At 45.3% G+C, this 23989-nt stretch overlaps 2 protein-coding genes across 2 annotated transcripts in view; one reads left to right on the top strand and one right to left on the bottom strand.

The window, feature by feature from the left end:
- fig4a (FIG4 phosphoinositide 5-phosphatase a) overlaps window positions 1–11526 on the bottom strand; it is a 40262-nt gene extending 28736 nt beyond the window's left edge. Inside the window, exons 1-9 of the mRNA XM_084483633.1 lie at window positions 11299–11526; window positions 9886–9984; window positions 8030–8153; window positions 6555–6711; window positions 5952–6002; window positions 2249–2412; window positions 1710–1838; window positions 589–689; window positions 214–376 (exon numbers count right to left, since the gene is read on the bottom strand). Of these exons, the coding sequence (XP_084339759.1) occupies window positions 214–376; window positions 589–689; window positions 1710–1838; window positions 2249–2412; window positions 5952–6002; window positions 6555–6711; window positions 8030–8153; window positions 9886–9984; window positions 11299–11361 (1051 nt within the window). The 5' untranslated portion in view covers window positions 11362–11526. The remainder of the gene's footprint in view (window positions 1–213; window positions 377–588; window positions 690–1709; window positions 1839–2248; window positions 2413–5951; window positions 6003–6554; window positions 6712–8029; window positions 8154–9885; window positions 9985–11298) is intronic.
- Window positions 11527–12099: 573 nt separating this feature from the next.
- The window catches only part of ak9 (adenylate kinase 9), a gene marked incomplete at both ends in the record, with an annotated part of 19238 nt that continues 7348 nt past the window's right edge, over window positions 12100–23989 (top strand). The window contains 19 exons of the mRNA XM_084484320.1: window positions 12100–12192; window positions 12438–12501; window positions 12579–12631; window positions 12720–12816; window positions 13051–13163; window positions 13585–13737; window positions 13838–13951; window positions 14123–14197; window positions 14656–14807; window positions 14884–15191; window positions 15403–15542; window positions 16136–16286; window positions 16371–16452; window positions 17095–17333; window positions 17385–17512; window positions 22408–22611; window positions 23108–23341; window positions 23427–23548; window positions 23634–23853. Coding sequence (XP_084340446.1) covers window positions 12100–12192; window positions 12438–12501; window positions 12579–12631; window positions 12720–12816; window positions 13051–13163; window positions 13585–13737; window positions 13838–13951; window positions 14123–14197; window positions 14656–14807; window positions 14884–15191; window positions 15403–15542; window positions 16136–16286; window positions 16371–16452; window positions 17095–17333; window positions 17385–17512; window positions 22408–22611; window positions 23108–23341; window positions 23427–23548; window positions 23634–23853 — 2742 coding nt within the window. The remainder of the gene's footprint in view (window positions 12193–12437; window positions 12502–12578; window positions 12632–12719; window positions 12817–13050; window positions 13164–13584; window positions 13738–13837; window positions 13952–14122; window positions 14198–14655; window positions 14808–14883; window positions 15192–15402; window positions 15543–16135; window positions 16287–16370; window positions 16453–17094; window positions 17334–17384; window positions 17513–22407; window positions 22612–23107; window positions 23342–23426; window positions 23549–23633; window positions 23854–23989) is intronic.

Raw genomic sequence — 23989 nt, 5'->3', positions numbered from 1 at the left:
CTGCGTGGTGGACGTCCTCCAGCAGACAGCCTACCCACCCTGGTGCCCTGCGTGGTGGACGTCCTCCAGCAGACGGCCTACCCACCCTAGTGCCCTGCGTGGTGGACGTCCTCCAGCAGACGGCCTACCCACCCTAGTGCCCTGCGTGGTGGACGTCCTCCAGCAGACGGCCTACCCACCCTGGTGCCCTGCGTGGTGGGGACCTGGACTCACGTCGTATGGGCGGCTTGGGCATCATGGTGGAGATGTCCTGGGACCAGTACAGAGGCACGGAGCCCCGCACCTGGACGTAGGACGAGTAGCTGCCCGCTGTGAAGGACATGACGGAGGCGTCGTGGATGATCTGCTCCGTCTCCACCTCGTTGGCCACGTCGCCCTGGGTGCAGACCGAAGAAAACAAATCAGCAAGCCTCAGAGGAAAGGGCGTGGTCCACCACTTTGTCATTCTGGTGAACAGTAGGAGGAGAATAAATTAATCTGCTCAAATGTAATGATCAGCGTGGGCTCATTAGAAGCAAACTGTCAACGAGTCTGACATCTATGTTTTTCCTAGAACCACAACACACACACACACACACACTCTTTTACCTCACAGTTGGCTCCTCTTTTGAGGAAGCGAGTGCCAGCAAATCTGCTGGAGCGCCTGGCGATGAGGGTGACATGGACTGGCCGCCCGTAGATGACGAGCTCTGCATGGTTGGTGTTAGGGAACACGACTTAAAACCAGCCTCAACCAAAGAGGGGCAAAACAGCACGTCTCCTAATCGATGTGTATCATAATGCTGATGGTGGTGTGCAACCGGACACTTGAAATCTTTTTTTTCTAGCTGATCAACATCATCAACATCTTTCCTCTAGTGAGCGAGGCCCGAGATCTATGTGGGATGATGTGCTTGTACATTTCCCAGGAATTGACTCAATTCATGTTGCAGACAGAGACATTGATTAGGATATTAGCATTACTAATTAGTTTAACTACAAACCCAGGCCATGATGAAGGGAGGTGCCCAGCAGTGAGCTCAGCACTGCATCACAGAGCGAACAGACGACAACATTATCTTGAAATATGAATGTTTTTTTCTCCTTTTCTGATGGGAATGTTGTATGAAAGTGAAGCTTTACGCCTTAAGCATTATAATATGGGTCCCAAGACTGTGCTGTAGAATAAAAAATAAGCCTGTTGATTATGTTCTGCACATGCACCGAAAGTAATGAATCAGCACTACAGTCATTAGAAAAATAAGAAAAAGAAATGCATTCTACAAGAAGAAAACCCAAATACACCTCACCTTGTGCTACCAGTCCAACCATCTAACCCACTGTTCACTGACCAGGTGGGAGACGTCCTTCCTGGCCCCCGTTTAGCAGATCACCATTTTTTAATTGCAATTTTGTTTGTTTTGTCTGATTTCTACCTCATAGTTGGTTATGCACAAGTTCTGGAAAATATATGTACTTAAATATGTTACCTAAAAATTATGCATTTGATGCACTCAACAATTAAAAAGGTGACAATGAAATAATTAACAATTAAATACAGTTCACTGAAATGTAACAAAAAAAGATGCATTATAAAACGTTAACCAATGCAGCATATTAATCACTATGTCTCCATATGTAACGTCCATAGCATGACAAACCCAATGCACTCGTGTTGATTACACCACACACACCCAAAGAAAGCAGACGCGGTTTTGAAGAAAGGATACTGGATTGGCCGCAGAAGCCGTGGATGATGTACATCAGCCAATCATGATGCACGACGTCCTTGACCCGCTCCAGGAGCTTCCCGTTCCACACGTACTTAAGGTAGGGTTCGTTCTTTAGCCCGGTCACCACTGGGAACAGCACAGAACCAGTCACCACAACCAGTTACCAACACATGGTCACCGGGTGAAACTATGAACAGGCCAGCTGGTCGGGGAACATGTGGCAACACGGAACATGTCCAGAGACAATGGGGAAATAGTTCGGTCAAGATTTCAGGACACAACATGATTCTTAGAGACAAAGGAGAGTGGCCGTAGTGGAGAGGTGTGGGTCGGCCACGGCTAAAGTCTGCCAGGACAGGAGAGGCCAAGTTCATTTGCGATACACTATGGGGGGAGGTGGAAATGTCTGCAATGGATACAATGGATGCAATACAGATAAAATATTCTAGACAACAAAGAAGTCAGGAGATTGGCATGGTCTCAGTTTCAGACTCAATCACTACACACGATTCATGTAACGGGGGGTGGACGGTGACCTTGCATGGGCAGTCCCTCGTCCTCGAAGATGTCAAAGCTGTCCTGGCGGCTCTTTGAGGGGTGCTCCTCGTCGGCGGAGGGCTCCGCCGTGGAGCTGAGCTCCCAGGGCCTCTGCAGCAGGCTCAGGTTGTACTGCAGCGAGTGGCTCAGGTCGTAGCTATAGCTGGGAGCAGAAGAAACCATGTAGCAATATGGTAAGAGACATATATAAGCTTTTGAAACCTTTTTTTTTAAATGTTTTGCCACGCAAACTAGCAGTACCAGTGGCTAGTAACAACATCGACAAGTTGGACAAACTTAGACAATGTTATATAATGAATGAATGAATGAATGAGGCAAAATGTATTGAATTCGCCTGCCAAAAATAAATGGTAATATGGCCGATCAAATGAAGATGAACACTTGACTGAAGAAACAGAGAACAGGGTGTGTGTGGAGCGGTGCTGTCAGAGAGGAGTTACAGTGATCCCGTTTCATGTACAGCTTTAACTATCATTTTCCTTTTGTGTTGTTTGGCATGCGATGTTGGCCAGGCACATGGGACTGATGTTAATATCTACATGCAGAGACGTCCTCTTCCTCTGATGGCCATTATACTGATAGGGGCAATGAAGTGACTGGCAGTAAATGTCTTCATGAGTTCCTGTACAAATCTTGCTCTCAGATCCATTCATTGCTCTGGTTCACAAGCTAGAACATACTGATCTGAGCAGCAAACGTTGATGCATTATAATAGGGAACCAAAGTGTTGATACAGAAAAGTTTGGCTAATTATAGCGTCCCTTGTGATGGAAGATTAACAAATGTATTATGCACATTCAGGATGATGCCACGAGTCCACGTACCAAGTATGGTTTCCATGCGTGTAAGCGTTGCTGAGATATGGATTAACTTCCTGTTTGAACTGGTAGTGGCGCTAGAGAGTTCAATGCATATGCAAAAGAATTGCTGTGAGTGGGATGGTTGAAGGATTCAGACGCTACATCAATTGTGAAAATCAGACAGACGAGTCAAGGATCAAGCACATGAATGCATGTCCAACATTGAACTGGTGGTGGTGGAGCGTTCAAGCATCTGCATAAAAATTGGGAAGTGTGATTTGGACAGTGTCCTGACTAATGGTATTGAGTTTGGTTACGTAAACTCAAAGCATTGCTGAGATATTAGCTCACTTCCTGTTTTGCGGCTTCGCCGCCATATTTGATTGGCTTTCACTGGCAAATAAATTTGAAATTGAAAAATCGGACAAGTATAGTTTGTGCGGTCTGAAGATCATCTCCTCCAAGTTCTGTGAAAAGTGGATGAAATTTGTGATATCTTCCTAGAGTTTGGATTAAATCCAATATGGCGGAGGTTCAATATGGCATATAAATTTCGGCAAAGAGAACTTAACACATAGCCCATGATATGCGGTCCTGTTGGCTCAACTGTGGGTCTATTTAATGATATGTGGCAATACATTAACAAACATCGTTTGGTACCAGTATTGTATATATTATCGTTATAGACTTGTGTTCATAATATGCACGTGTCCCCCCGTTAATATACATCGCCATGGACTGTATTATGCATTACGTGTTTAATTTGCATGTGTTTAGACAGATGGGCGCGCACACACGTGCACCAAGCATCACCCGCATTCATTCATTCTTTTAAACACTCACTTGCGGTAAAACTATGTTTTCTCACGATCAAATACTCATCAATCCTAAAAGTTATGGGCTTGTACACGATGTCTGTGTCAAGAACATATGTGTTTGCTGTACGGTGTTTGCAGATGCATTGATTTAAAAATACAACTTCTTCCCGCTGTATCAGCTGTTCTTTACCAAATAATTTAACCAACGTTATCATTTCCCCTAAAACAAGATTTTGTTTTGGAAGGCTGGGATATACTTTGCTTGAGTTTATTATTATTATTTTAACGCATGGCATTAGCCTACTACAGTGTTCATTCATGCAGCCCCTGTGGAAAAATATAGTTTCCACAATCCACATGCTATTTCTATGCAGTTTTACAAATATGAACAATCTTTGACATCATAATATTTAAATTAGGCTAATCGTTTGTGTAAGCTGTGTAAGCTTGTGTTGCAGTTCCGACCTGCCATGGCACATCAAAATAGCAACACCAACTGCGCTATCCGCTAGTGCATTTAGACCAGGTATTTGCGGGTCACTGGCGAGATTGTTTTTTAGATCACTAAAATAGCACCAAGTATCATTTGCACCGGAACACGCCTCTGCTTTTCGCCGACACACCTCTCCAGGGCGCAAGTGTAGTGGCGCGATTGGACCATGTACTAGAATGGACCATGTATGGATCCCTTACTTTTGTTATTGGAGAAAACACCTGAAAATTTGCTTTATAAAAGGACCAACGTTACATGTTACATATTCTGTTAATGATTGCAAGAAAAAATCTTACTATTCCAATTGGATAGAATAGAATAGAATAGAATAGACTTTATTTGTCATGTCACCATGAAAATTGTCTTTGGTCTCACTGAATAAAAACAAGCACATTCACTCCATTGAGTAGGCATGTCCACCAGATTGACACATCACATGTATACCCCCTGACACATCACATACAGTATACGCCCTCCTCTAGCCCACACACACAAGTATACACACCAGGTACAAGGCAGCCAGCAGCAGTTTCAGCCCGTTCAAGGCACTCTAGTCTACACCTCCCTTTCATCTAGCTTTCCTTGGTTTGTTGACCATGGAGATCGCATTTGGGATAAAAGAGTCTTTGTATATTTTTTCCTTGTCTTATGTGCTCTATAGTGCCGCCCTGAGGGAAGCAGTTCAAATTCAGAATGGCGGGGGTGGGTGTCATCATCTAATATACTCATGGTTTTTCTTTGTACTGCAGTGCTGTATAAAATGTCTGGTGTTTTTTGGGGTCGCCCAATAATTTTCCCTGCCATTTTAACAATTCTGGTTAGTTTGTTCCTGTTGTGAAAGAACAAGTGACCATACCAGATAGAGATGTTGTAAGTAAGGATGCTTTCAATCAGGCTAACGTATGCCCTCTCAAGAATATTACAGCTAACTCCAAAGCTTTTCAATTTCCTAATTAAAAACTGCCTTTGGCTTGCCTTTTTGCATAAGGCATCCACATTCTCAGTGAAGTTTAGCTTGTTATCAATGGTTGTACCCAAATACTTAAAACATTTCACAATTTCCACATTTTGGTTAGTTAATGTCAGTGGGGTTGGAACACCTGTTTGATTAAGAATTAGCTCCTTCGTTTTACAGGATGCAGCCTAGTCCCCCAACAAGAGCTCAGTGGATACAAAAAATCAGGTCCATACAATGGAAAATATGACTGCTAGTTTACAATTGAAAGTACCTCTGTTCATATGAAGATTCTAGTCATTCTAGGCCTTCATTTAGAATAATAATTTAAACATACAGTGTGATATGAAATTATTTCTCTACCATAATTCTATGCAGCCAATATCTGTTGAAACCACAAGGTGACCTTTTATTTTTATTTACTTTTGTTTTTTTTGCTTTAACCTCTCCTTGAGAGAGTGCTTGTGTCGGTGTGTTTGTATTTGTATTGTATTTTACTGCTAAAATTGCCTGCAATGTTTAATATGGGCAATAAAGGTAAAAAGGTAAAAAATAATGGACCATGTATTATAATGGACCATGTATTATAATTGGGGACTCCGAACCAAATCTTACCTGAAGTAGAAGTTGCTGGACAGGTCAACATTCTGAAAGATCCTCACATACCTAGGACGGGCACAGAGCATGGAATCAAACTCAATAAACAAATCATAGGATAAAGAAAGAAGGAAAGAAAAAGATTAATAATTAAAAATAAAGAATTAACAGAAAAAGAGAAAAAGAAAGAAAGAAAGTAGAAAGAAAGAATTACAAAGAGAAAGACAAACAAAGAAAACCGATGGTTTCAGCAAGACTTTGTGAGATTAAAAAAAAAAAAGTGAGAGAAAAAGCCAGAAGGTAGGTCAGTACCTGGCCTCGTAGGACCCTGACAGTCATTAAGCAGGTCAGTACCTGGCCTCGTAGGACCCTGACAGTCATTAAGTAGGTCAGTACCCCCTCGTAGGACCCTGACAGTCATTAAGCAGGTCAGTACCTGGCCTGGTGGGGGGTGACAGTCATTAAGTAGGTCAGTACCCCCTCGTGGGGGTCAGTACCCCCTCGTGGGGGTCAGTACCCCCTCGTGGGGGTCAGTACCTGGCCTCGTGGGGGTCAGTACCCCCTCGTGGGGGTCAGTACCCCCTCGTGGGGGTCAGTACCTGGCCTCGTGGGGGTCAGTACCTGGCCTCGTCGGGGTGTGTGACCCTGACAGAGTCGTTGGGGATGTACATCATGCTGGTGTCTTCTACTTTGTAAATGGAGTGACCGCCAATGTCAGCCATCTTTCTGCGCTTGGTGATCAACACGATGTAGTAGCCCTCTAGGAAACGCACAAAACCTGACCAAAAACAAATAAACCTTCATTCAACTTTGAAAATAAAGACCATTAATTATGCAGATGCAGCCAATTTATTATAAATCCTACGTAGGTCCCTCTTTATATTGATGCTTACTTAAAATTACAACACATGTTTTGTTCCACCCTCTCAATGAGCAACATAAAAGAATAAAAAAATTATCGCCAATCCTTATGTATTTAATGTAATTAGCAATTGTTTAATCAGGGTGAATCCCTTGCATAGGTACACCTTGTACCTATTCCTACTCATACATAATACAAGACATAATAATAAACAAGTAAATTAAAATAAGATCCATATTGGCACTGTTGCTCAAAATAGAGCAATGGCTGAATGCATGATTAGCCTCCGTAAGACGTTAATTGTGCACAGATAAGCACAGATAAATTATGTAATTGAATAATAATAATAATTCACATCCTGCAAACTCTTTATAGACTATAGTTTCAATAGAGTGAGATAATGGAGATAGGTAGATCTATAGTTTCAATAGAGTGAGATAATGGAGATAGGTAGATCTATAGTTTGAATAGAGGGAGGTAATGGAGATAGGTAGATCTATAGTTTGAATAGAGTAAGCTAATGGAGATAGGTAGATCTATAGTTTGAATAGAGGGAGATAATGGAGATAGGTAGATCTATAGTTTGAATAGAGGGAGATAATGGAGATAGGTAGATCAAGGAAGATGACCACACCATTAAAGCAGGATCACATTGGTTATCCCCCTTTTCTCCTCTAAACACCCAGAACTCAACTTGCTTGTGAAACTCGATAACAATGAGCTATCAAAGTCATCAATTGAAGTATAAGAAAGGGATTCAAAAAGTAAGGAATGTAATAGACATGATATAATTCTACCATTTTACATTTTATTGATTATGTCAAATCAGACCCTCGTTATGTTACTGGGAACAATAAAGACATATTCCTCAGCTTGATTATTGAACCCTCCACGGAAAAAGGATTCCTCCATTGATTACAGCGCCTCTTTTACAGTTTGACAAATGTCATTCTAACATAACCCAAGCCATTGAGTTTATAGGCTGCACGCACCTAGTGGCCATCGTAAAATTCAAAGACTATCACTTTGTTTATTCATTGATAAAAACAGGTCACATCTATAAAGGTCAATTCCTTTTCAAATTAAGTTTAACTTTAAATACTCACAAAACAATATTTATTTATAAAAAACATCTGAATCAACAAAAACTAAATCAAATCCGTTGACTCAGGTTTTCTATTGGATTATATTTGTTTTTTCTTGGTCAGTCTCAGTGGGATATTGGCCATCTTACCCACAATGCCGTAGGCAGAGACGGCCCGGGACAGCCCAGAGGACCCCTTCTGCCCCATCTTAGTCCGGTTCCCCAGATCCAAGCGTCCGAGCAGTTCCCTGAGCTCCTGCTGGCTGTACACATGCTGCAACCAGAGAGACCATTTAAAACCACGGGAACTGTATCCACTACACACCTGCCAAACATCTTGTGTCAAAGGTGAAAATGTATATTATATATATATATATTATATGTCAGGATCTTAAGGGATCGGTCTGAGAATTGCGCCCCCTCCTAGCTGGATACCAACTGGTAGGCTTATCTATCAAATATCTGGGAGGACACTGATGGAAAATCTATAAGTTGTTTAGTTTTAATAAGCGGTCTGTTAACTGGTGTTACAGTGTGCCCCTTTGTTAACCTGTTCCCTGGGGTGAACCCGTCACAAGGACGCCCTTATCTATACCAAAACATCCTGCATGTCAACAGTTCCCTCACGTGCTGTATTGACAGGTACATTTCAGGGAGGGGGGGCTGTGTGGAACTGTATTCTGGGCTCAATCTGCTACTGGTGTATGCATACATTAAAATGTGTGCATACACATTTTAACTATTGTGTGCTATTTCGCATTTGGAAGTCTCAACTGTCCGAGACGCAATATCTCGTGGCAATAAATTGTCGTGGCAATAAATTGCCACGACAACACTACTGTCCGCCTTCAGATGATATTATGAATTAAAGACTGCGTCAGGTTCTCGGACGTCTCTGGTACTTCCACAACAAGTAGTGGGGGTTATCTCGGCCAGAGTCCTGCGTGACCCGCACGATTTGGATGAAAAATAATGTACTGTGTCGGACACGGGTGCGGGTCGGGTCGGACGCCTGAACAGCGCGGGTCGGTGGATATGCTGGATATGTTATTCAGGAGCGGAGGAGTCAACTAAAACCGTGTGGATGATGTGCTTTTTTTGCACAGCAATCTAAAGCACCACGCCAACCCCAGGTAGTGTAATTCCCCGGCATTACATCTAATTCCGTCTAATTTTCCTTTGAGTGCGGGTCGGGCGTCGATATCAATTTACAGCGGGTCTGGTCGGGTGCGGAATGTATTTTGCGGGTACGGCCGGGTGCGGGTTTGCTAAATAAGACCCGGGTATTGATTCTTGGCCATGGTGGAGAAGGAATTGGGGAAAGAAACTTTGGCTTTGACTCTGAAGTCCAAATTGAACCACAACTTCAGATTGATGTGGAAGGACCTGAGACGTCGGAGAAGATGCCGTGATATTATATATTATATTATAGATGTCTATATATTATATTATTTAGATACCGTCAAACGGTAACATCAAAATCCATACCGTTGCACAAATTCACACCGGTGTACTCTCTATAATGTTTATACCATACACCCCTAAGTCCCGCCCACTGGAACTAGTGCTTGTAGTTTTTTAGCGCCCCCCCCCCCCCCCTCTTACACTTCCTGCTTTAAATGACGCAAAAATCATAATTGTGCGTCATTTAAAGCAGGAAGTGTTAGAGGTAGATACAGAGCTCTACAAAGCTACTGTACAAGTCCATCCAAGTCAAGCCAATAGACAATAATAACCCCCCTGTGAATGTATCTACAACGGTGAAACGTAAAGGGGAATGATGTTGAACATCGGGTCTTCGATAGGTCACCCATCATCATGAACGCCGTGGATCTGTTAACAGGCGTTGGAGAAGGCAGGGAGGTGAACTCATTCAGCTCTGCTGTCACCAGTGTGTGTGTGATAGTAAAGAGGTCCTCTGGGATGTACTGGAAGCGTATAATAGGAGGAGCTGGGCTCGTTCTGCTAACACTGGAGTTAGAGTGAGGCCGTGTCCTCGCCGGTACCTTGTCGTCCATGATCACCAGATCCTTTGGTTCCGTGCGGTCCACCTTCAGCACGCGATGTTTGGTTTGAGCCTGATTACTTCCGACCACAAAATACCGCTGAAAACATTGAAAAGGGTCATCAAATGATAATAATAGCTATAATAAAAATGGGTTCAACAATCCTGTACAACAAAGACACCATGTGATGATAATGTCATTGAGCTCAGTTGGGGTCCGGGCCCCTAACCGAGGGCCGGAGATATCAGCACATATCCACATGTCTTTTGAACCTCAACATTATATATATGAATCAATAAATATAGCTATTCTAAAATATTAGAATAGCAGATTAAACAGAATCTTTCTTCACAACAATCGATATAAATATTTTCCCCGATATGGATTTTCAGGGGAACCCAGATATTCTCACATATCAGTTAGGGGGCTTAAGGTAAAAAAGTTTGGGAACCAGAGATTTAACTTTTACGGTCATAGCTGTGTTTTTGAAAGCTGACACAGCACAGTTAATTTGCCATGAGCAGGAGCTTCAAGGGACATTATAATCAAGCAACAGAGGTGTGGAGAGACTCCACACCTTGTGTTCAATGATTTGAATAACAAACATACAGTACATGTGCATGATACACAGCACATTATGAGTGGCAATATCATTTTTTCATCACCAAAAACCATGAAGATATTAAATAAGATGTCACTAACAAATTGTTCACTATTCAAACTGCTTAAAGTGTCAGTACTATAACTAGAATCCCATGCAAACATAACAGCCAGCTTCAGGATTTTTTGTTTCCTTCTTTTGTGGCTGAAGATTTCAAATGCAGCACTGGGTGTGAAACGGGAACACATTGTATCGATACAGTCTGAAACCATTCTGTTCTGTTCCTCTCCCCATGCCCCCGTTCCCACTTGAGAGACTTCCAAGGAGTTCAATACGGTGGCAAAGGACTATCCAACAATAGCATGATGTCCATGTTGTGCTCATTAGTCTTAACAACCTCCTAGTGGTTTATTGTGATGATTGTCAATAAGCAATGCCACTCTTTACAAAGCCAATAATATTATCTAATCATAAAAATCAATCACGAAAGTAAATGTTAAAGTCATCTAGGAGTTGAATTGAAACGTACACACTGCTCACACGAATGTAAGCACATGACCAGGGTTTGTTAGTTATTGCCATCGTGCATATTATGGGATTAAACCCATGTTAAAGAATGTCAGGAACCCACAGCACCAGAGAATGTCATTGTGCTGTCATCTGCTGATATAGTCCTGACAGTTTGTACCTGCACTCTTTCCAAAAAAAAGTATAACGATGGAGTATCATTGGAAAGAGAAACTCTAATTGTTTCATTGTGCATGTAATGCTCCCGTCGGTCTGCTGTAGGGTCACCAGACTGTTCAACTCACGGCTCTCGTCTCGTACACCACCAGGCTCTGGACCCCACTGATGAGGGCCGCCGACTGAGGCATGCTGACGCTTTTAGAGAACTCGGGAATTCAATCAAATGGATCTGAGTCAGTAAGAGCAAGGCATGTTTCCTCTCTGCAAAGACTGGTGCAGATAATGAGCGCTATGCGTTACCTATACATACACATGCCTTTCCTCTGAAACAGGAGCACAACTTTGAACTTATAATGGATAATAGTGTTGCATGATCAGGGGTCCTAGCTGTAGAGACGCCTGTGTTGTGTTGTTATGTCAGGTGACAGGGGACTTCCTCCTTATGACGCTACTATTGGCAGCAGTGTTGCCAGATTGGGCAGGAAATCTTGTCCAATCTGGCAACACTGACGGGCAGCCGCGCAGTCCAAACATCCTGAGTGGCTAAAAGCGAAAGCAGATGCTTTTATTTTTTAGTAAACCGTAAGCATCGCATTTACGGTTTTATTTTTTATTATTGTTCCCAGAATACTTTTCCCGTTTTTTTTTCCAGTTATTTTGATATTAATTTGTACAAATTCGTGTAATTCCAAAAGGGCAAGTGTGCATTCCGCTACATATTCTGGTTACTATGGTTACTTCACGCATTGCGTCGGCCACAGGTTCACACTGAGGCTCTCTGAACTTACGATACACAACGGTGAGTACTTTAATATACATATATATATAAAGACACACAGCTATTTATATGTTCCTACATTCTTCATAATTGTCTAAACTTACTTTGCTGACCACTGTGCTCCGTGTCTAATGAAATGCAGTCGGAGATGGGCCGACTGGTGGACAACCTGTGTGAGGATGAAGCTGAGAGAGAGATGCTGCTGGCCAAACCCACCTGCTTTATTATAGTGGGAAAGCCGGTGATCACACACACACACACACACACACACACACACACACACACACACACACACACACACACACACACACACACACACACACACACACACACACACACACACACACACACACACACACACTCACTCACTCACTCACTCACTCACTCACTCTCTCGTTACCTTGAGTCTCATTGACAATAATTGTATGTCTCGTTGATACAGACTACTGTAGAAAGCTATAACTGTGCTATTTTGTTTTGTATCAGGGAGTAGGTAAATCCAGCTTGGCCAAAAGGTTATCTGAGTCGTGGAAATGTATCTGGATTGATGGCAAGTATTTTGTATATGTTTGCACACAAAATAGAACAAAATTGTATGCATTTCTTTAACATTCTGTTTTGTTACAGATACAGAATTGATGTACAAAGAAATTGAACATCAAACCAAAGTGGGTGTGGAGGTAAGCCTCATTCTCCCTCTGCTATTGAGCCTTTCGATGTTTCCACCCTTGTGCTAACTCGTTGGTTCCATGGTCGGCCCAAATCCAGCTCAGGGAGACCTTGGGTGAAGGAGGATGTGTTCCAGAAGCTCTGGTGCTCCAGCTCATTATAGAAAGGCTCCAGTCACCAGATGTCCAACATTACGGTACCAAATAAACAATAGTACAACAGTAAAGCTGTGATAGGTTAATGTGCAATTCTGCACTTAGTAGTGTTTGCATTGTGGGAGGGAAAAAAAATATAATACAACAACCACAGCAGCCTCATGGTATTTTAACTTACTTTAACATTTTCAATATGAATGGCGTGTTTAAATCGTGCTGTATAAATACAATTGCATTGCCTTGTCTTCCTCATGATTTATCATTTGATGGTGTAGGGTATGTGTTGAGCTGCCTTCCCTCCATGTCAGAGGAGTGTCTGAAGATACACGACCAGATAGAGCTGATCAGAAACCTCAAGCTCACACCGGACGTCATCATCAACATAAAGGTCCCTCTCCTACCCAATGTAGTTGGTCCCAGTTGTACTCATACCCACTTCATGTTAGACTTGGCGATTACAACGCACACATAAAAAGATATACTATCTGATGGTACAGAGCCCTGTACAATCAGGGTCTGTGTCAGCCAAACACACACAATTATACAACATCTACATAGACAAGACCACCACACACACTGTCCTTATATTCATGTATGGAAAATCTTTCATCAATCATTGAAATTTGGAAAATGAGACATAAATCAATTTCCTAGTTTTCAACAGCTCTTGCGAGGAAATGCTTTTGCCTAGGAATACATTTTCCAAAGCAAGCTTAATGTCACTCTCATAATTCATACAATGCAATTGAGTTGTAAAGCTTGATGTTCCCAGGTGGTGCTGCTGGTGCATTAACTGTCTCTGTACTTAGTGTCCAGACGAGGACTTGATCCAGAGGCTGTCAGCTGTGAGGCAGCACCCAGCCACCGGCCAGATGTATCCCAGACCAGAGCAGCCAAACAAAGAGCCAGAGAGCGGAGTGCAGAGCCCGCTTGAGGAGGGTGAAGAGGATGAAGCAGAGCAGGTCTGAATCCTGAGAGAAACCCTTTTAAACAGTGTGGGAACTTCTACCTATTAAAGATAATTCAGACAACACATAATATATCCATATTGTGTGAGAGCAGAAGGAGCTTCAGAAGGAGGATGTCCACCAGATGGTGCGGACACGAGACAACTTTGCAGAACAATGTTCTCTCAGGATCAAATTGTACAAAGACACCATTCTGAAGCCCCTGGAGGTAAGTCCTGTGTTATGGCTTCAAATCTCTAAATCTGTTGAAGTCTATTCACTGATTCAATTAGACCGAACCATACGTATACAGCTGACAACAATGTCTAGTATTAATGTAGGCGTGAGGACCTTTGTATTGATAGGATTGTGTATTCAGTATAACCTCTTCACCTCTTAGGACTACATTGTGGACCACAACCCTCTCTACCTGTTTGAACTGGATGGAAACAACACGCACCAGGAGCTTTACATGGCAAGGCCCTTTTTCACACTTAGGCTATTAAAATAAGTTTGTTTCTTTAAATCATTCTACACTCTGTTCTTCTTGCATCAATGCCATTGAGTGGATGGCTTTGTGTCTCCAGTCTGTTATGTCTCGTCTGGAATCGATGGCATTGAGACGCGCCTCAGTTCCCGTCCTCCTGAGCCAACCCGATGAGCTTCTCTCTAATGAGATGGTGAGCTCTTCATTTGAGAAGACACCGTTTACTGATGCTGTGGGTCTACCAAGAAGTATCATGTGGAATTGACTTGTTATCTAACTTAGTCATCTGAAAACTTGATACACATACACACATGTAATGGATTGTCAATTTTAACGAAAGATTATCAGATGGAGATTTCTCTAAGTCCTGCTCAACAAGCAAATAATGCAATCAAGGATTCTGTCATGCCTGTGTACGATATACGCTGAGGTGTGTGCTCTTGAAGGACCCTTCACAGGAGGACCTGCACAGAGCCATGTCCTCCTCTGACACGGTGGCCCCTGGTTTCCGCTGGAGGAGGAGTCGCTGGGGCCAGATCTGTCCTGTAGCTCTACAAGAGGGCCGCATCGTTCAGGGCACGACTCAGTTCTGTGTGGGGTGAGTGTGGCGCCGTGCCAAAACTGAGAAAAACGATGAAAGACATTCCCCTGTTTACGTCCCACATGCTTAACAGATTCCAGGCCAAGGCCTACTTCCTGTCATCCCAGGAGGCCTACCAGAAGTTTCTAGAGTGTCCTCGACGGTACCTGCTTCCTCCGATGCCCTCCCCACCCTGTAAGGTGTCCGTGGTGGGGCCCGCTCTGTCGGGGAAGAGCACTCTGTGTGGCCTTCTGGCCCGGCGCTATGGAGCCACGGTGGTGGACGTTGAGGCGCTGCTGGTCCTGGCCGCACTGGAGCAGGAACAAAGCGGCGAGGACGCCGTCCACACAGGTGTGGAGAAAGTACAGAGGGAAGTGGATCAAGATGGTCAACAGGCTGAGGGTAAGTTATACTAAACTGGTGTTTGCCTTTATTCCTCTTGAAATTCATTTAATCTATCTTTATTCCTATTAATATTCCCCCTCCATCCTCCTAATATTATGTCCTGCACTTTATGCGGCATTCCTGTCTGCTTTAATTTAAGAATATCTTCTGGCATCTTATTGGAGCTATCCTTTCTGACCTGGTAATGCCTGTCATCTGCTTCTTACAGTGAAAGAGGATCACCCAGTGGTGAAGGAGTTTGTATTAACAGCAGAGTCCTTTAGAGAACCGTCCAAGGCCAAACCAACAGGCTCAGGCTCTCCTCCTCCAACAGTGGGTTATGAAATGTTGGAGAAGCGCATTAAAGAGGTACGGTTCATACATTAAGACTCCTATTGGTAGCTGCAGGTGCCCATTACATTAAGAAGACCCCTATTGGTAGCTGCAGGTGCCCATTACATTAAGAAGACTCCTATTGGTAGCTGCAGGTGCCTATATCATTAATATAAATCAGGATCTTGATCAACTTAGTCTTTAGAGATCCCTTTTTTACTACCAGGTGTTGAAGCCATTACAAGCCGTTTCACAGTCTACCTTTGAGTGACAGTACACATGTGTGTGTCCAACCAGATGGACCATGGGTAGATGCTCTATCCATCATATATTTGGGTGGATACTCCTTCTTTGGATGTCACTAGAGTAGATTGTGAAATGGCTTGCAGTGTTTAGATTGTTAGTGCTTTGCACTTTGCACTTGGTTCTATGAGCATCCTTACTGTACCGTCAGCGATATATTGTTTCACCTTCTTCTGACAAATGTAAGTAAGTCGCTATGGATAAAAGCGTCTGCTAAATGCCCTCAATGTAAATGCAATGGCTGAACAACAGCCCCGCTGGTGGTAAAAGAAGGGGCCTCTCAGCTCCGTGAAGCTCTTGCTCATGCTGTTGTTGTTGTCTTACAGATTGAAGAGGCAGATGTAGATACAACAATAAAGGCTGGCTGGGTCTTGGACAACTTTCCCAAGAACTTCTCCCAGCTGGCCAGCCTACAGGAGGCCCACGCTGGGGCGTTGCCAGACTTATTTGTTTGCCTCATGGACGCCACTGACGGAGGTAGGAAATAAACTCTAGACTCAAACACACAAACACTCAGGGTCAGGTACACACAGCATCACTGGCCCCGTGCTCTGCTTCCAGGGAGCACTCTGTTGAAGAGGATGTATGAGATGGACCGGGACTCTGTGGACAAAGCCCTGAGGAGGAGGCTGGAGGCACAACGGTAAAGCGTGCTGTCAGATCCTGTTACAGCTGGCTTATTGAAACACACTTTCATTAGGGGCCTTCCTTCTGATTCTAGAACTGAAAGGGAGGCAGGGCAGGAGGCTGAAGTGGAGGATACATCACAGCCACAACTGAAGACCGTAGAGGAAGAAGCTGATGGTGATTTCTCTTATTTTTTATCTATATATCATAGATCTGTTTCTTGTCTGTGCCCATCCACACCTGTCTTCATCTGTCATTTATAAATGTACAGACTAAACAACATGGAACCCAGTTGCCTGCATACACCCAACCTTCCCCTGAAAATAAACTGTAATGCAATCTTTCTCTCTAAAGTTTTCCCCTGATTTACCTGTTCCCCTGTCAACTACTAAAGACATGATGACCCTGACTCCCTTGTTCCCCTGTCCCCTACTAAAGACATGATGACCCTGACTCCCTTGGTCCCCTGTCCCCTACTAAAGACATGATGACCCTGACTCCCCTGTTCCCCTGTCCCCTACTAAAGACATGATGACCCTGACTCCCTTGGTCCCCTGTCCCCTACTAAAGACATGATGACCCTGACTCCCCTGTTCCCCTGTCCCCTACTAAAGACATGATGACCCTGACTCCCCTGTTCCCCTGTCCCCTACTAAAGACATGATGACCCTGACTCCCTTGTTCACCTCTTCATCCCTAAAGATATGGTCCCCCCTGAGCAGTGGGTGATGGGTTACCCAGACGGTCCAGAGATGGATGACCATAGACTGCGGATCAAGCAGTTTATGGGGGAGTGGGACAGCATGGCGCCCCATATAACCAGCAGCTTGGTCTTGCTGGACATCGGCAGTAAGAGCCCCGAGGACCTCCTGAATGAGGTGGTCCACCAGATGGAGAGTAAGTGTTGTTATTGAGTCTGTGTGTCTGTGTGTCTGTGTGTGTTTCCAGAGGTTGCGTGTTACGCCTTATTTCCACCGGGGACGTACGTGCTGCAGAACGGCTGCGCCGCGGAATGGCTGCGTCCTGTGCCCTGCGTCAATCCCCACCGGGCGCGTAACGGCAGCGCGCGCTGCATTGCAAGCCAGCCGTATTCATGCGAGATCACGAGATCACGCGATAATCCTGAATGTACGCGAGACCGCGAGATCCTGCGATAAACTGTGTGGATAAAGGAAATCCTTTCTCACATTGTCTTTATAAAAAGGATGATTGATTTCGTAAATGATTTTATGTTGCTCCACTTCGATAATAAGTCTCTCGTCGTCCATGCTGCCGACCCTCTGAGACCCTTTGATTGATTGACTGCTGACCTGGTGCCACCGGTCATGACGTAATGTTGATGTGAAGTTGTGATAGGCTACATGAGCTGAGTATTGTGTTTCATTTTGAAAATTGACCGGATGCTCTATGGCTTTTATTACTTCACTTCCTGCCCGGCTCGATCTGCTCTGTGGAAATTGACGCGGTTCAGCAGCGGCTCGTGTCAAAATAGAAGTGCTGCGTAAAGATAGCGCTGCAGCGCGGTGCGCTGCTCCTGGGACGCTGCTGAGACGCGCCGCGGCGCGCCCGGTGGGGATGGTTTCATTGATTAGAGTGGCAGCGATCAGCAGCGGTGACCGCGGCGCAGCCGTTCCCTTACGTCCCCGGTGGAAATCAGCAGTTAGAGTTGGACACAGTACCCTTGTTTATATCCACCGCAAATAGAAAACTAAAATGATACAAATTAATTATTCATCTGTTTAATAGTAGTAACTGTGTTACTTTGGTGGAACCAGGGGTAAATAAAGACGAAACACAAAAACCAAATAATATCGACAGAGTCAAAGTAAAGGCGGCAAAAGTAAAGGGTTTTAGTTTCACAACTCAAGACAAAAGTATAACGGAGCCTTCAAAACAAACGGGTGGGGAAAGAAGGGACCAAAAGGAAGTTGCCAAACCAATGAAACAAGTATAACAAAACTGGGCCTAACGATTCACTACCTCTGCAACCAAAACCAAACAACAAAAGGCCTACTCTGCTCATCTAAAAAAGGGGGTAAAATACAAGGGTGGCAACAACCAACTGACCTAGTGTGTTAAACAAAGAAGTAACTACGTGAATGCATGTGTAGGGTACCCGACTTACCTAGCCTCCTACTTCCCACCTTTTGCAAGTTTAACTAGGCTCAAACAAAACACAAAGGAGGGCTGAGGCAGCAACCAGCATGCCAGCGGAGGTCAGAGACCTGTGAGCTGGTCTCACTTCTGATTGGCTGAGGGAAAACCACTGCAGCTCATGGTGTGTTCCAGATGCCTCAGATACCTCGGAAGTGGGGAAATCTCCCAGCTTTCTTGCGCCATTTCTCGGAGGCACGCCCCCCTTTGGTCGCGCCCCCTCGAAATTCTGAGAGTAGACCGAGCTCAGTGATGATGCTCTGAACAAAAATGGCTGCGCCCGTGAAGAGATTTATTTTCTTTGTATTTGTACCACGTTGGTCATTTTAATGTAGATTTTAAATGCTCTTACACACTTGAATACATTGCTACTTTATTCCGGTCACCAATGTATGCATTGCACGGCCTTGCTGTGCGTTCAATACAATGTAAAGTTGTGTTGTTTGTTTTGGACTTGGTTTGCTAAAGAGGCTAATGTAGCTTAACAATAACAATGACTAGCCAATGACATGACACCATCACAAAGACCAACGGGAACGCTATAACAGGAAATTACATCACAAGTGAAACTAGTGAAACAAGTGAAGGCTGGTGTCCGAGGCATCTGGAACACACCATCACCTGTGGAGAAAAGAAGGCGGGGGGGGACAGGCACACAGCCCCTAACAAACAGTTAAGAACTGGTCCACATTTAGCTAGAAAACGACATTTAATCTGCAGTCCCTAGGCAGGTAATACAAAGACAAACACGTTTTACAAATAGTTGACAGAAAAAGTATCACTTGCAATGTCCAGAACATAAACATTATAAAATACAAAATAGGAGAGCTAATGGTCACATGGATTTGATGGTAGCCATGATTTGTGTTATTTAAAACTGGTAAAATTTGAACTTTGTGTGATACTGCTGTGTGTTACAGTGTTAACAGCATTAACAGTTTTGGAAATAAAAACCCAACTTGCGACAATCTACAATTAATGTTGGACATGTTCCATTGAAATGTCCCATGGTATCTATACATGGTAACTATGGTTTATGAATAACACAGAGCAGTTCCAGTACGTTGGGTGGGAGGTGACAGAGGCGGACCTCCAGGAAGAGGAGGACGACTCTCAGGCGCTGGAGGAGGTGCTGAGAGAGGAAGAGGAGGAGGAGGAGGACCAAGCAACAAGAGAGAACCAGGTCAGAAAAAATATCACTGATAACAGAAATGAATGGGGGGTCAAGGCAGAACGTACAGAACAGTAGTAGATACAAAAAAAACAAAACCTTTTGAACTGTATTCAGTACAAACACAAGGAAGGAGTTGTTCCTGGAGCCGGGTAGTGTCCAACAGGGGCCTGGGGGGGGCAGCAGAGGTAACAGCAGAGGTAACAGCAGAGGTAACAGAGGTAACAGAGGTAACAGCAGAGGTAACAGAGGTAACAGCAGAGGTAACAGCAGAGGTAACAGCAGAGGTAACAGAGGTAACAGCAGAGGTAACAGCAGAGGTAACAGCAGAGGTAACAGAGGTAACAGCAGAGGTAACAGAGGTAACAGCAGAGGTAACAGAGGTAACAGCAGAGGTAACAGTAGAGGTAACAGCAGAGGTAACAGCAGAGGTAACAGCAGAGGTAACAGCAGAGGTAACAGCAGAGGTAACAGTAGAGGTAACAGCAGAGGTAACAGAGGTAACAGCAGAGGTAACAGCAGAGGTAACAGCAGAGGTAACAGAGGTAACAGCAGAGGTAACAGAGGTAACAGCAGAGGTAACAGCAGAGGTAACAGGTAACAGCAGAGGTAACAGAGGTAACAGCAGAGGTAACAGCAGAGGTAACAGCAGAGGTAACAGCAGAGGTAACAGCAGAGGTAACAGAGGTAACAGAGGTAACAGAGGTAACAGCAGAGGTAACAGCAGAGGTAACAGAGGTAACAGCAGAGGTAACAGCAGAGGTAACAGAGGTAACAGCAGATGTAACAGCAGAGGTAACAGAGGTAACAGCAGAGGTAACAGCAGAGGTAACAGCAGAGGTAACAGAGGTAACAGCAGAGGTAACAGAGGTAACAGAGGTAACAGAGGTAACAGCAGAGGTAACAGAGGTAACAGAGGTAACAGCAGAGGTAACAGAGGTAACAGAGGTAACAGCAGAGGTAACAGCAGAGGTAACAGCAGAGGTAACAGAGGTAACAGCAGAGGTAACAGCAGAGGTAACAGCAGAGGTAACAGGTAACAGCAGAGGTAACAGAGGTAACAGCAGAGGTAACAGAGGTAACAGCAGAGGTAACAGAGGTAACAGAGGTAACAGAGGTAACAGCAGAGGTAACAGCAGAGGTAACAGCAGAGGTAACAGAGGTAACAGCAGAGGTAACAGAGGTAACAGCAGAGGTAACAGAGGTAAAAGAGGTAACAGCAGAGGTAACAGCAGAGGTAACAGCAGAGGTAACAGAGGTAACAGCAGAGGTAACAGAGGTAACAGCAGAGGTAACAGAGGTAACAGCAGAGGTAACAGCAGAGGTAACAGCAGAGGTAACAGAGGTAACAGCAGAGGTAACAGAGGTAACAGCAGAGGTAACAGAGGTAACAGAGGTAACAGCAGAGGTAACAGAGGTAACAGAGGTAACAGAGGTAACAGCAGAGGTAACAGAGGTAACAGAGGTAACAGAGGTAACAGAGGTAACAGCAGAGGTAACAGCAGAGGTAACAGCAGAGGTAACAGAGGTAACAGAGGTAACAGCAGAGGTAACAGCAGAGGTAACAGGTAACAGCAGAGGTAACAGCAGAGGTAACAGCAGAGGTAACAGGTAACAGCAGAGGTAACAGAGGTAACAGCAGAGGTAACAGAGGTAACAGCAGAGGTAACAGCAGAGGTAACAGCAGAGGTAACAGCAGAGGTAACAGGTAACAGCAGAGGTAACAGCAGAGGTAACAGAGGTAACAGCAGAGGTAACAGAGGTAACAGCAGGGGTAACAGCAGAGGTAACAGAGGTAACAGAGGTAACAGGTAACAGCAGAGGTAACAGCAGAGGTAACAGCAGAGGTAACAGAGGTAACAGAGGTAACAGAGGTAACAGCAGGGGTAACAGCAGAGGTAACAGAGGTAACAGCAGAGGTAACAGAGGTAACAGAGGTAACAGCAGAGGTAACAGCAGAGGTAACAGAGGTAACAGCAGAGGTAACAGCAGAGGTAACAGAGGTAACAGAGGTAACAGGTAACAGCAGAGGTAACGGCAGAGGTAACAGCAGAGGTAACAGAGGTAACAGAGGTAACAGAGGTAACAGCAGGGGTAACAGCAGAGGTAACAGAGGTAACAGCAGAGGTAACAGAGGTAACAGAGGTAACAGAGGTAACAGCAGAGGTAACAGAGGTAACAGCAGAGGTAACAGAGGTAACAGCAGAGGTAACAGAGGTAACAGCAGGGCAACAGGGTCCAACAGGGGCCTGGGGGGGCAGAATAGCCTCTCCTGCTCTTTAACAAGTCCATCTCACAACTCCTCTTTTCTTCTACTAATTCAACTATATAGTCAACCCATATTTGGTGTGGGCGATGGCCAATGGGCCCGCCTTGGTTCTGCATGTGTTACTGGTGTGCAGCCTCTCTGTTCTCTGGCTGATGACAGACTGTTTATGTAGGGGGAGGGTTGATAAGGTAATGGAGGTAAGCCTGCAGCAGCTGTGCATAGTAAAATGTATCATTGAATGACCTCACCCAACCTCTGTTGCTGTCCTCGGTGCAGAAGTCTCTCCCCAGCCACTGTGGAGAGCTGTAACCCTAACCCTGGTCATTATTGACTTCAATACATAGAAGTGACCCTTTGTGATCCCCTCACCCCTTCAGGAGGATACAGCATCCAAGAGATTGTACGGGGACACCCTTCACTTCTGCCCCGTGGCTCTGAAGGAGCGCCACGTCCTGGTGCCCGGGGCGGACGACATGGCTGCCAAGTACCGCGAGAAGCTCTACACCTTCTCTAGCACCGAGGCCCGGGAGAGCTTCCTCCTCCAGCCCACGGAGTTTCTGGGGAAGACTGGGCCTCTGAAGGTATGCTAACATGTAAGGAAAATAAAGAAATAAAGAGAATAAGAAAAGATAGAAGGAAAGAAAAATAGGACAAACAAAATGAAGAAAGAATCAAAGGAAAAGAAGAACGCCAGCGAGGCAGACAGAGGGACCCTCCTCTTGTTGGTTTCAGCGAGGCAGACAGAGGGACCCTCCTCTTGTTGGTTTCAGCGAGGCAGACAGAGGGACCCTCCTCTTGTTGGTTTCAGCGAGGCAGACAGAGGGACCCTCCTCTTGTTGGTTTCAGCGAGGCAGACAGAGGGACCCTCCTCTTGTTGGTTTCAGCGAGGCAGACAGAGGGACCCTCCTCTTGTTGGTTTCAGCGAGGCAGACAGAGGGACCCTCCTCTTGTTGGTTTCAGTGAGGCAGACAGAGGGACCCTCCTCTTGTTGGTTTCAGCGAGGCAGACAGAGGGACCCTCCTCTTGTTGGTTTCAGCGAGGCAGACAGAGGGACCCTCCTCTTGTTCTTGGTTTCAGCCCCCTGCCCTGAGGGTCCTGATGCTCGGGGCCCGGGGCTCGGGGAAGTCCTTCCATGGCAGCTGGCTGGCCCGTCAGCTGGGGGTCTTCCACATCCAGTTCAGAGAGCGCCTCCAGGAGCTGATGCTCGCCAAGACCCAGAGCCGGGTGGTCCGCAGCGACGAGGCCGAGCCCCCGGAGGACCCGATGGAAGAGTCCGGAGGGACAGCAGAGCCGCGCGAGGAGGAGCCTGAGGTCAGCCACCACACATCACTGAGTACTGTATAGTGGAGTACCTATGCTGTCCATCACTGCAGTGCTGCTGAATGGGCTCCAACAGGCAGAGGTGACGCTGGGCCAGGATGAGAAAGCCATCACAGCCTTTCTCTCTGATGGGGACCCCCTGCCTCCAGAGGTACTGGAAACCGTGCTGGCTCTGTACTGGGAGCAGGAACCCTTCAGGTAACCTCAACCCCCCCTCCTCTCATGTGTTTCACCATTTGACTCCTACTGATGATGTGATGTTTGATTCCTGTGCCCCTCTCAGGTCCACCGGCTTCATCCTGGAGGGCTTCCCCCAGAGCGCGGAGGAGGTCACCTACATGCTGGAGCGGCAGCTCTTCCCTGACCTGGTGGTGGTCATGGCCGTGGACGTCAGTCACGTGGTGAAGTATCTGCTGCCGCCGCGCCTCCAGGCCTGGAGCGAGCGGCGGGAGCGGCGCAGGGCGCAGCTGCAGCTCGCCAGGGACCTGCGGTGCCAGCTGCAGGTGAGCCAGCCCCTGTCTCTGGGGGAGGAAGAGGACCTGGGGGGGTAGGGTGGACATGTGATCAGAGTGAAGGACGTATGCCTGCGGCCCTGTCCACACTAATGCGGATCCATTTGATAATGCACATAGTTGACCA

This window comes from Micromesistius poutassou, assembly GCF_964030765.1.
Source record: "Micromesistius poutassou genome assembly, chromosome: 19".
Lineage (NCBI taxonomy): Eukaryota > Metazoa > Chordata > Actinopteri > Gadiformes > Gadidae > Micromesistius > Micromesistius poutassou.
This window is presented reverse-complemented; position numbering and strand designations above follow the sequence as displayed.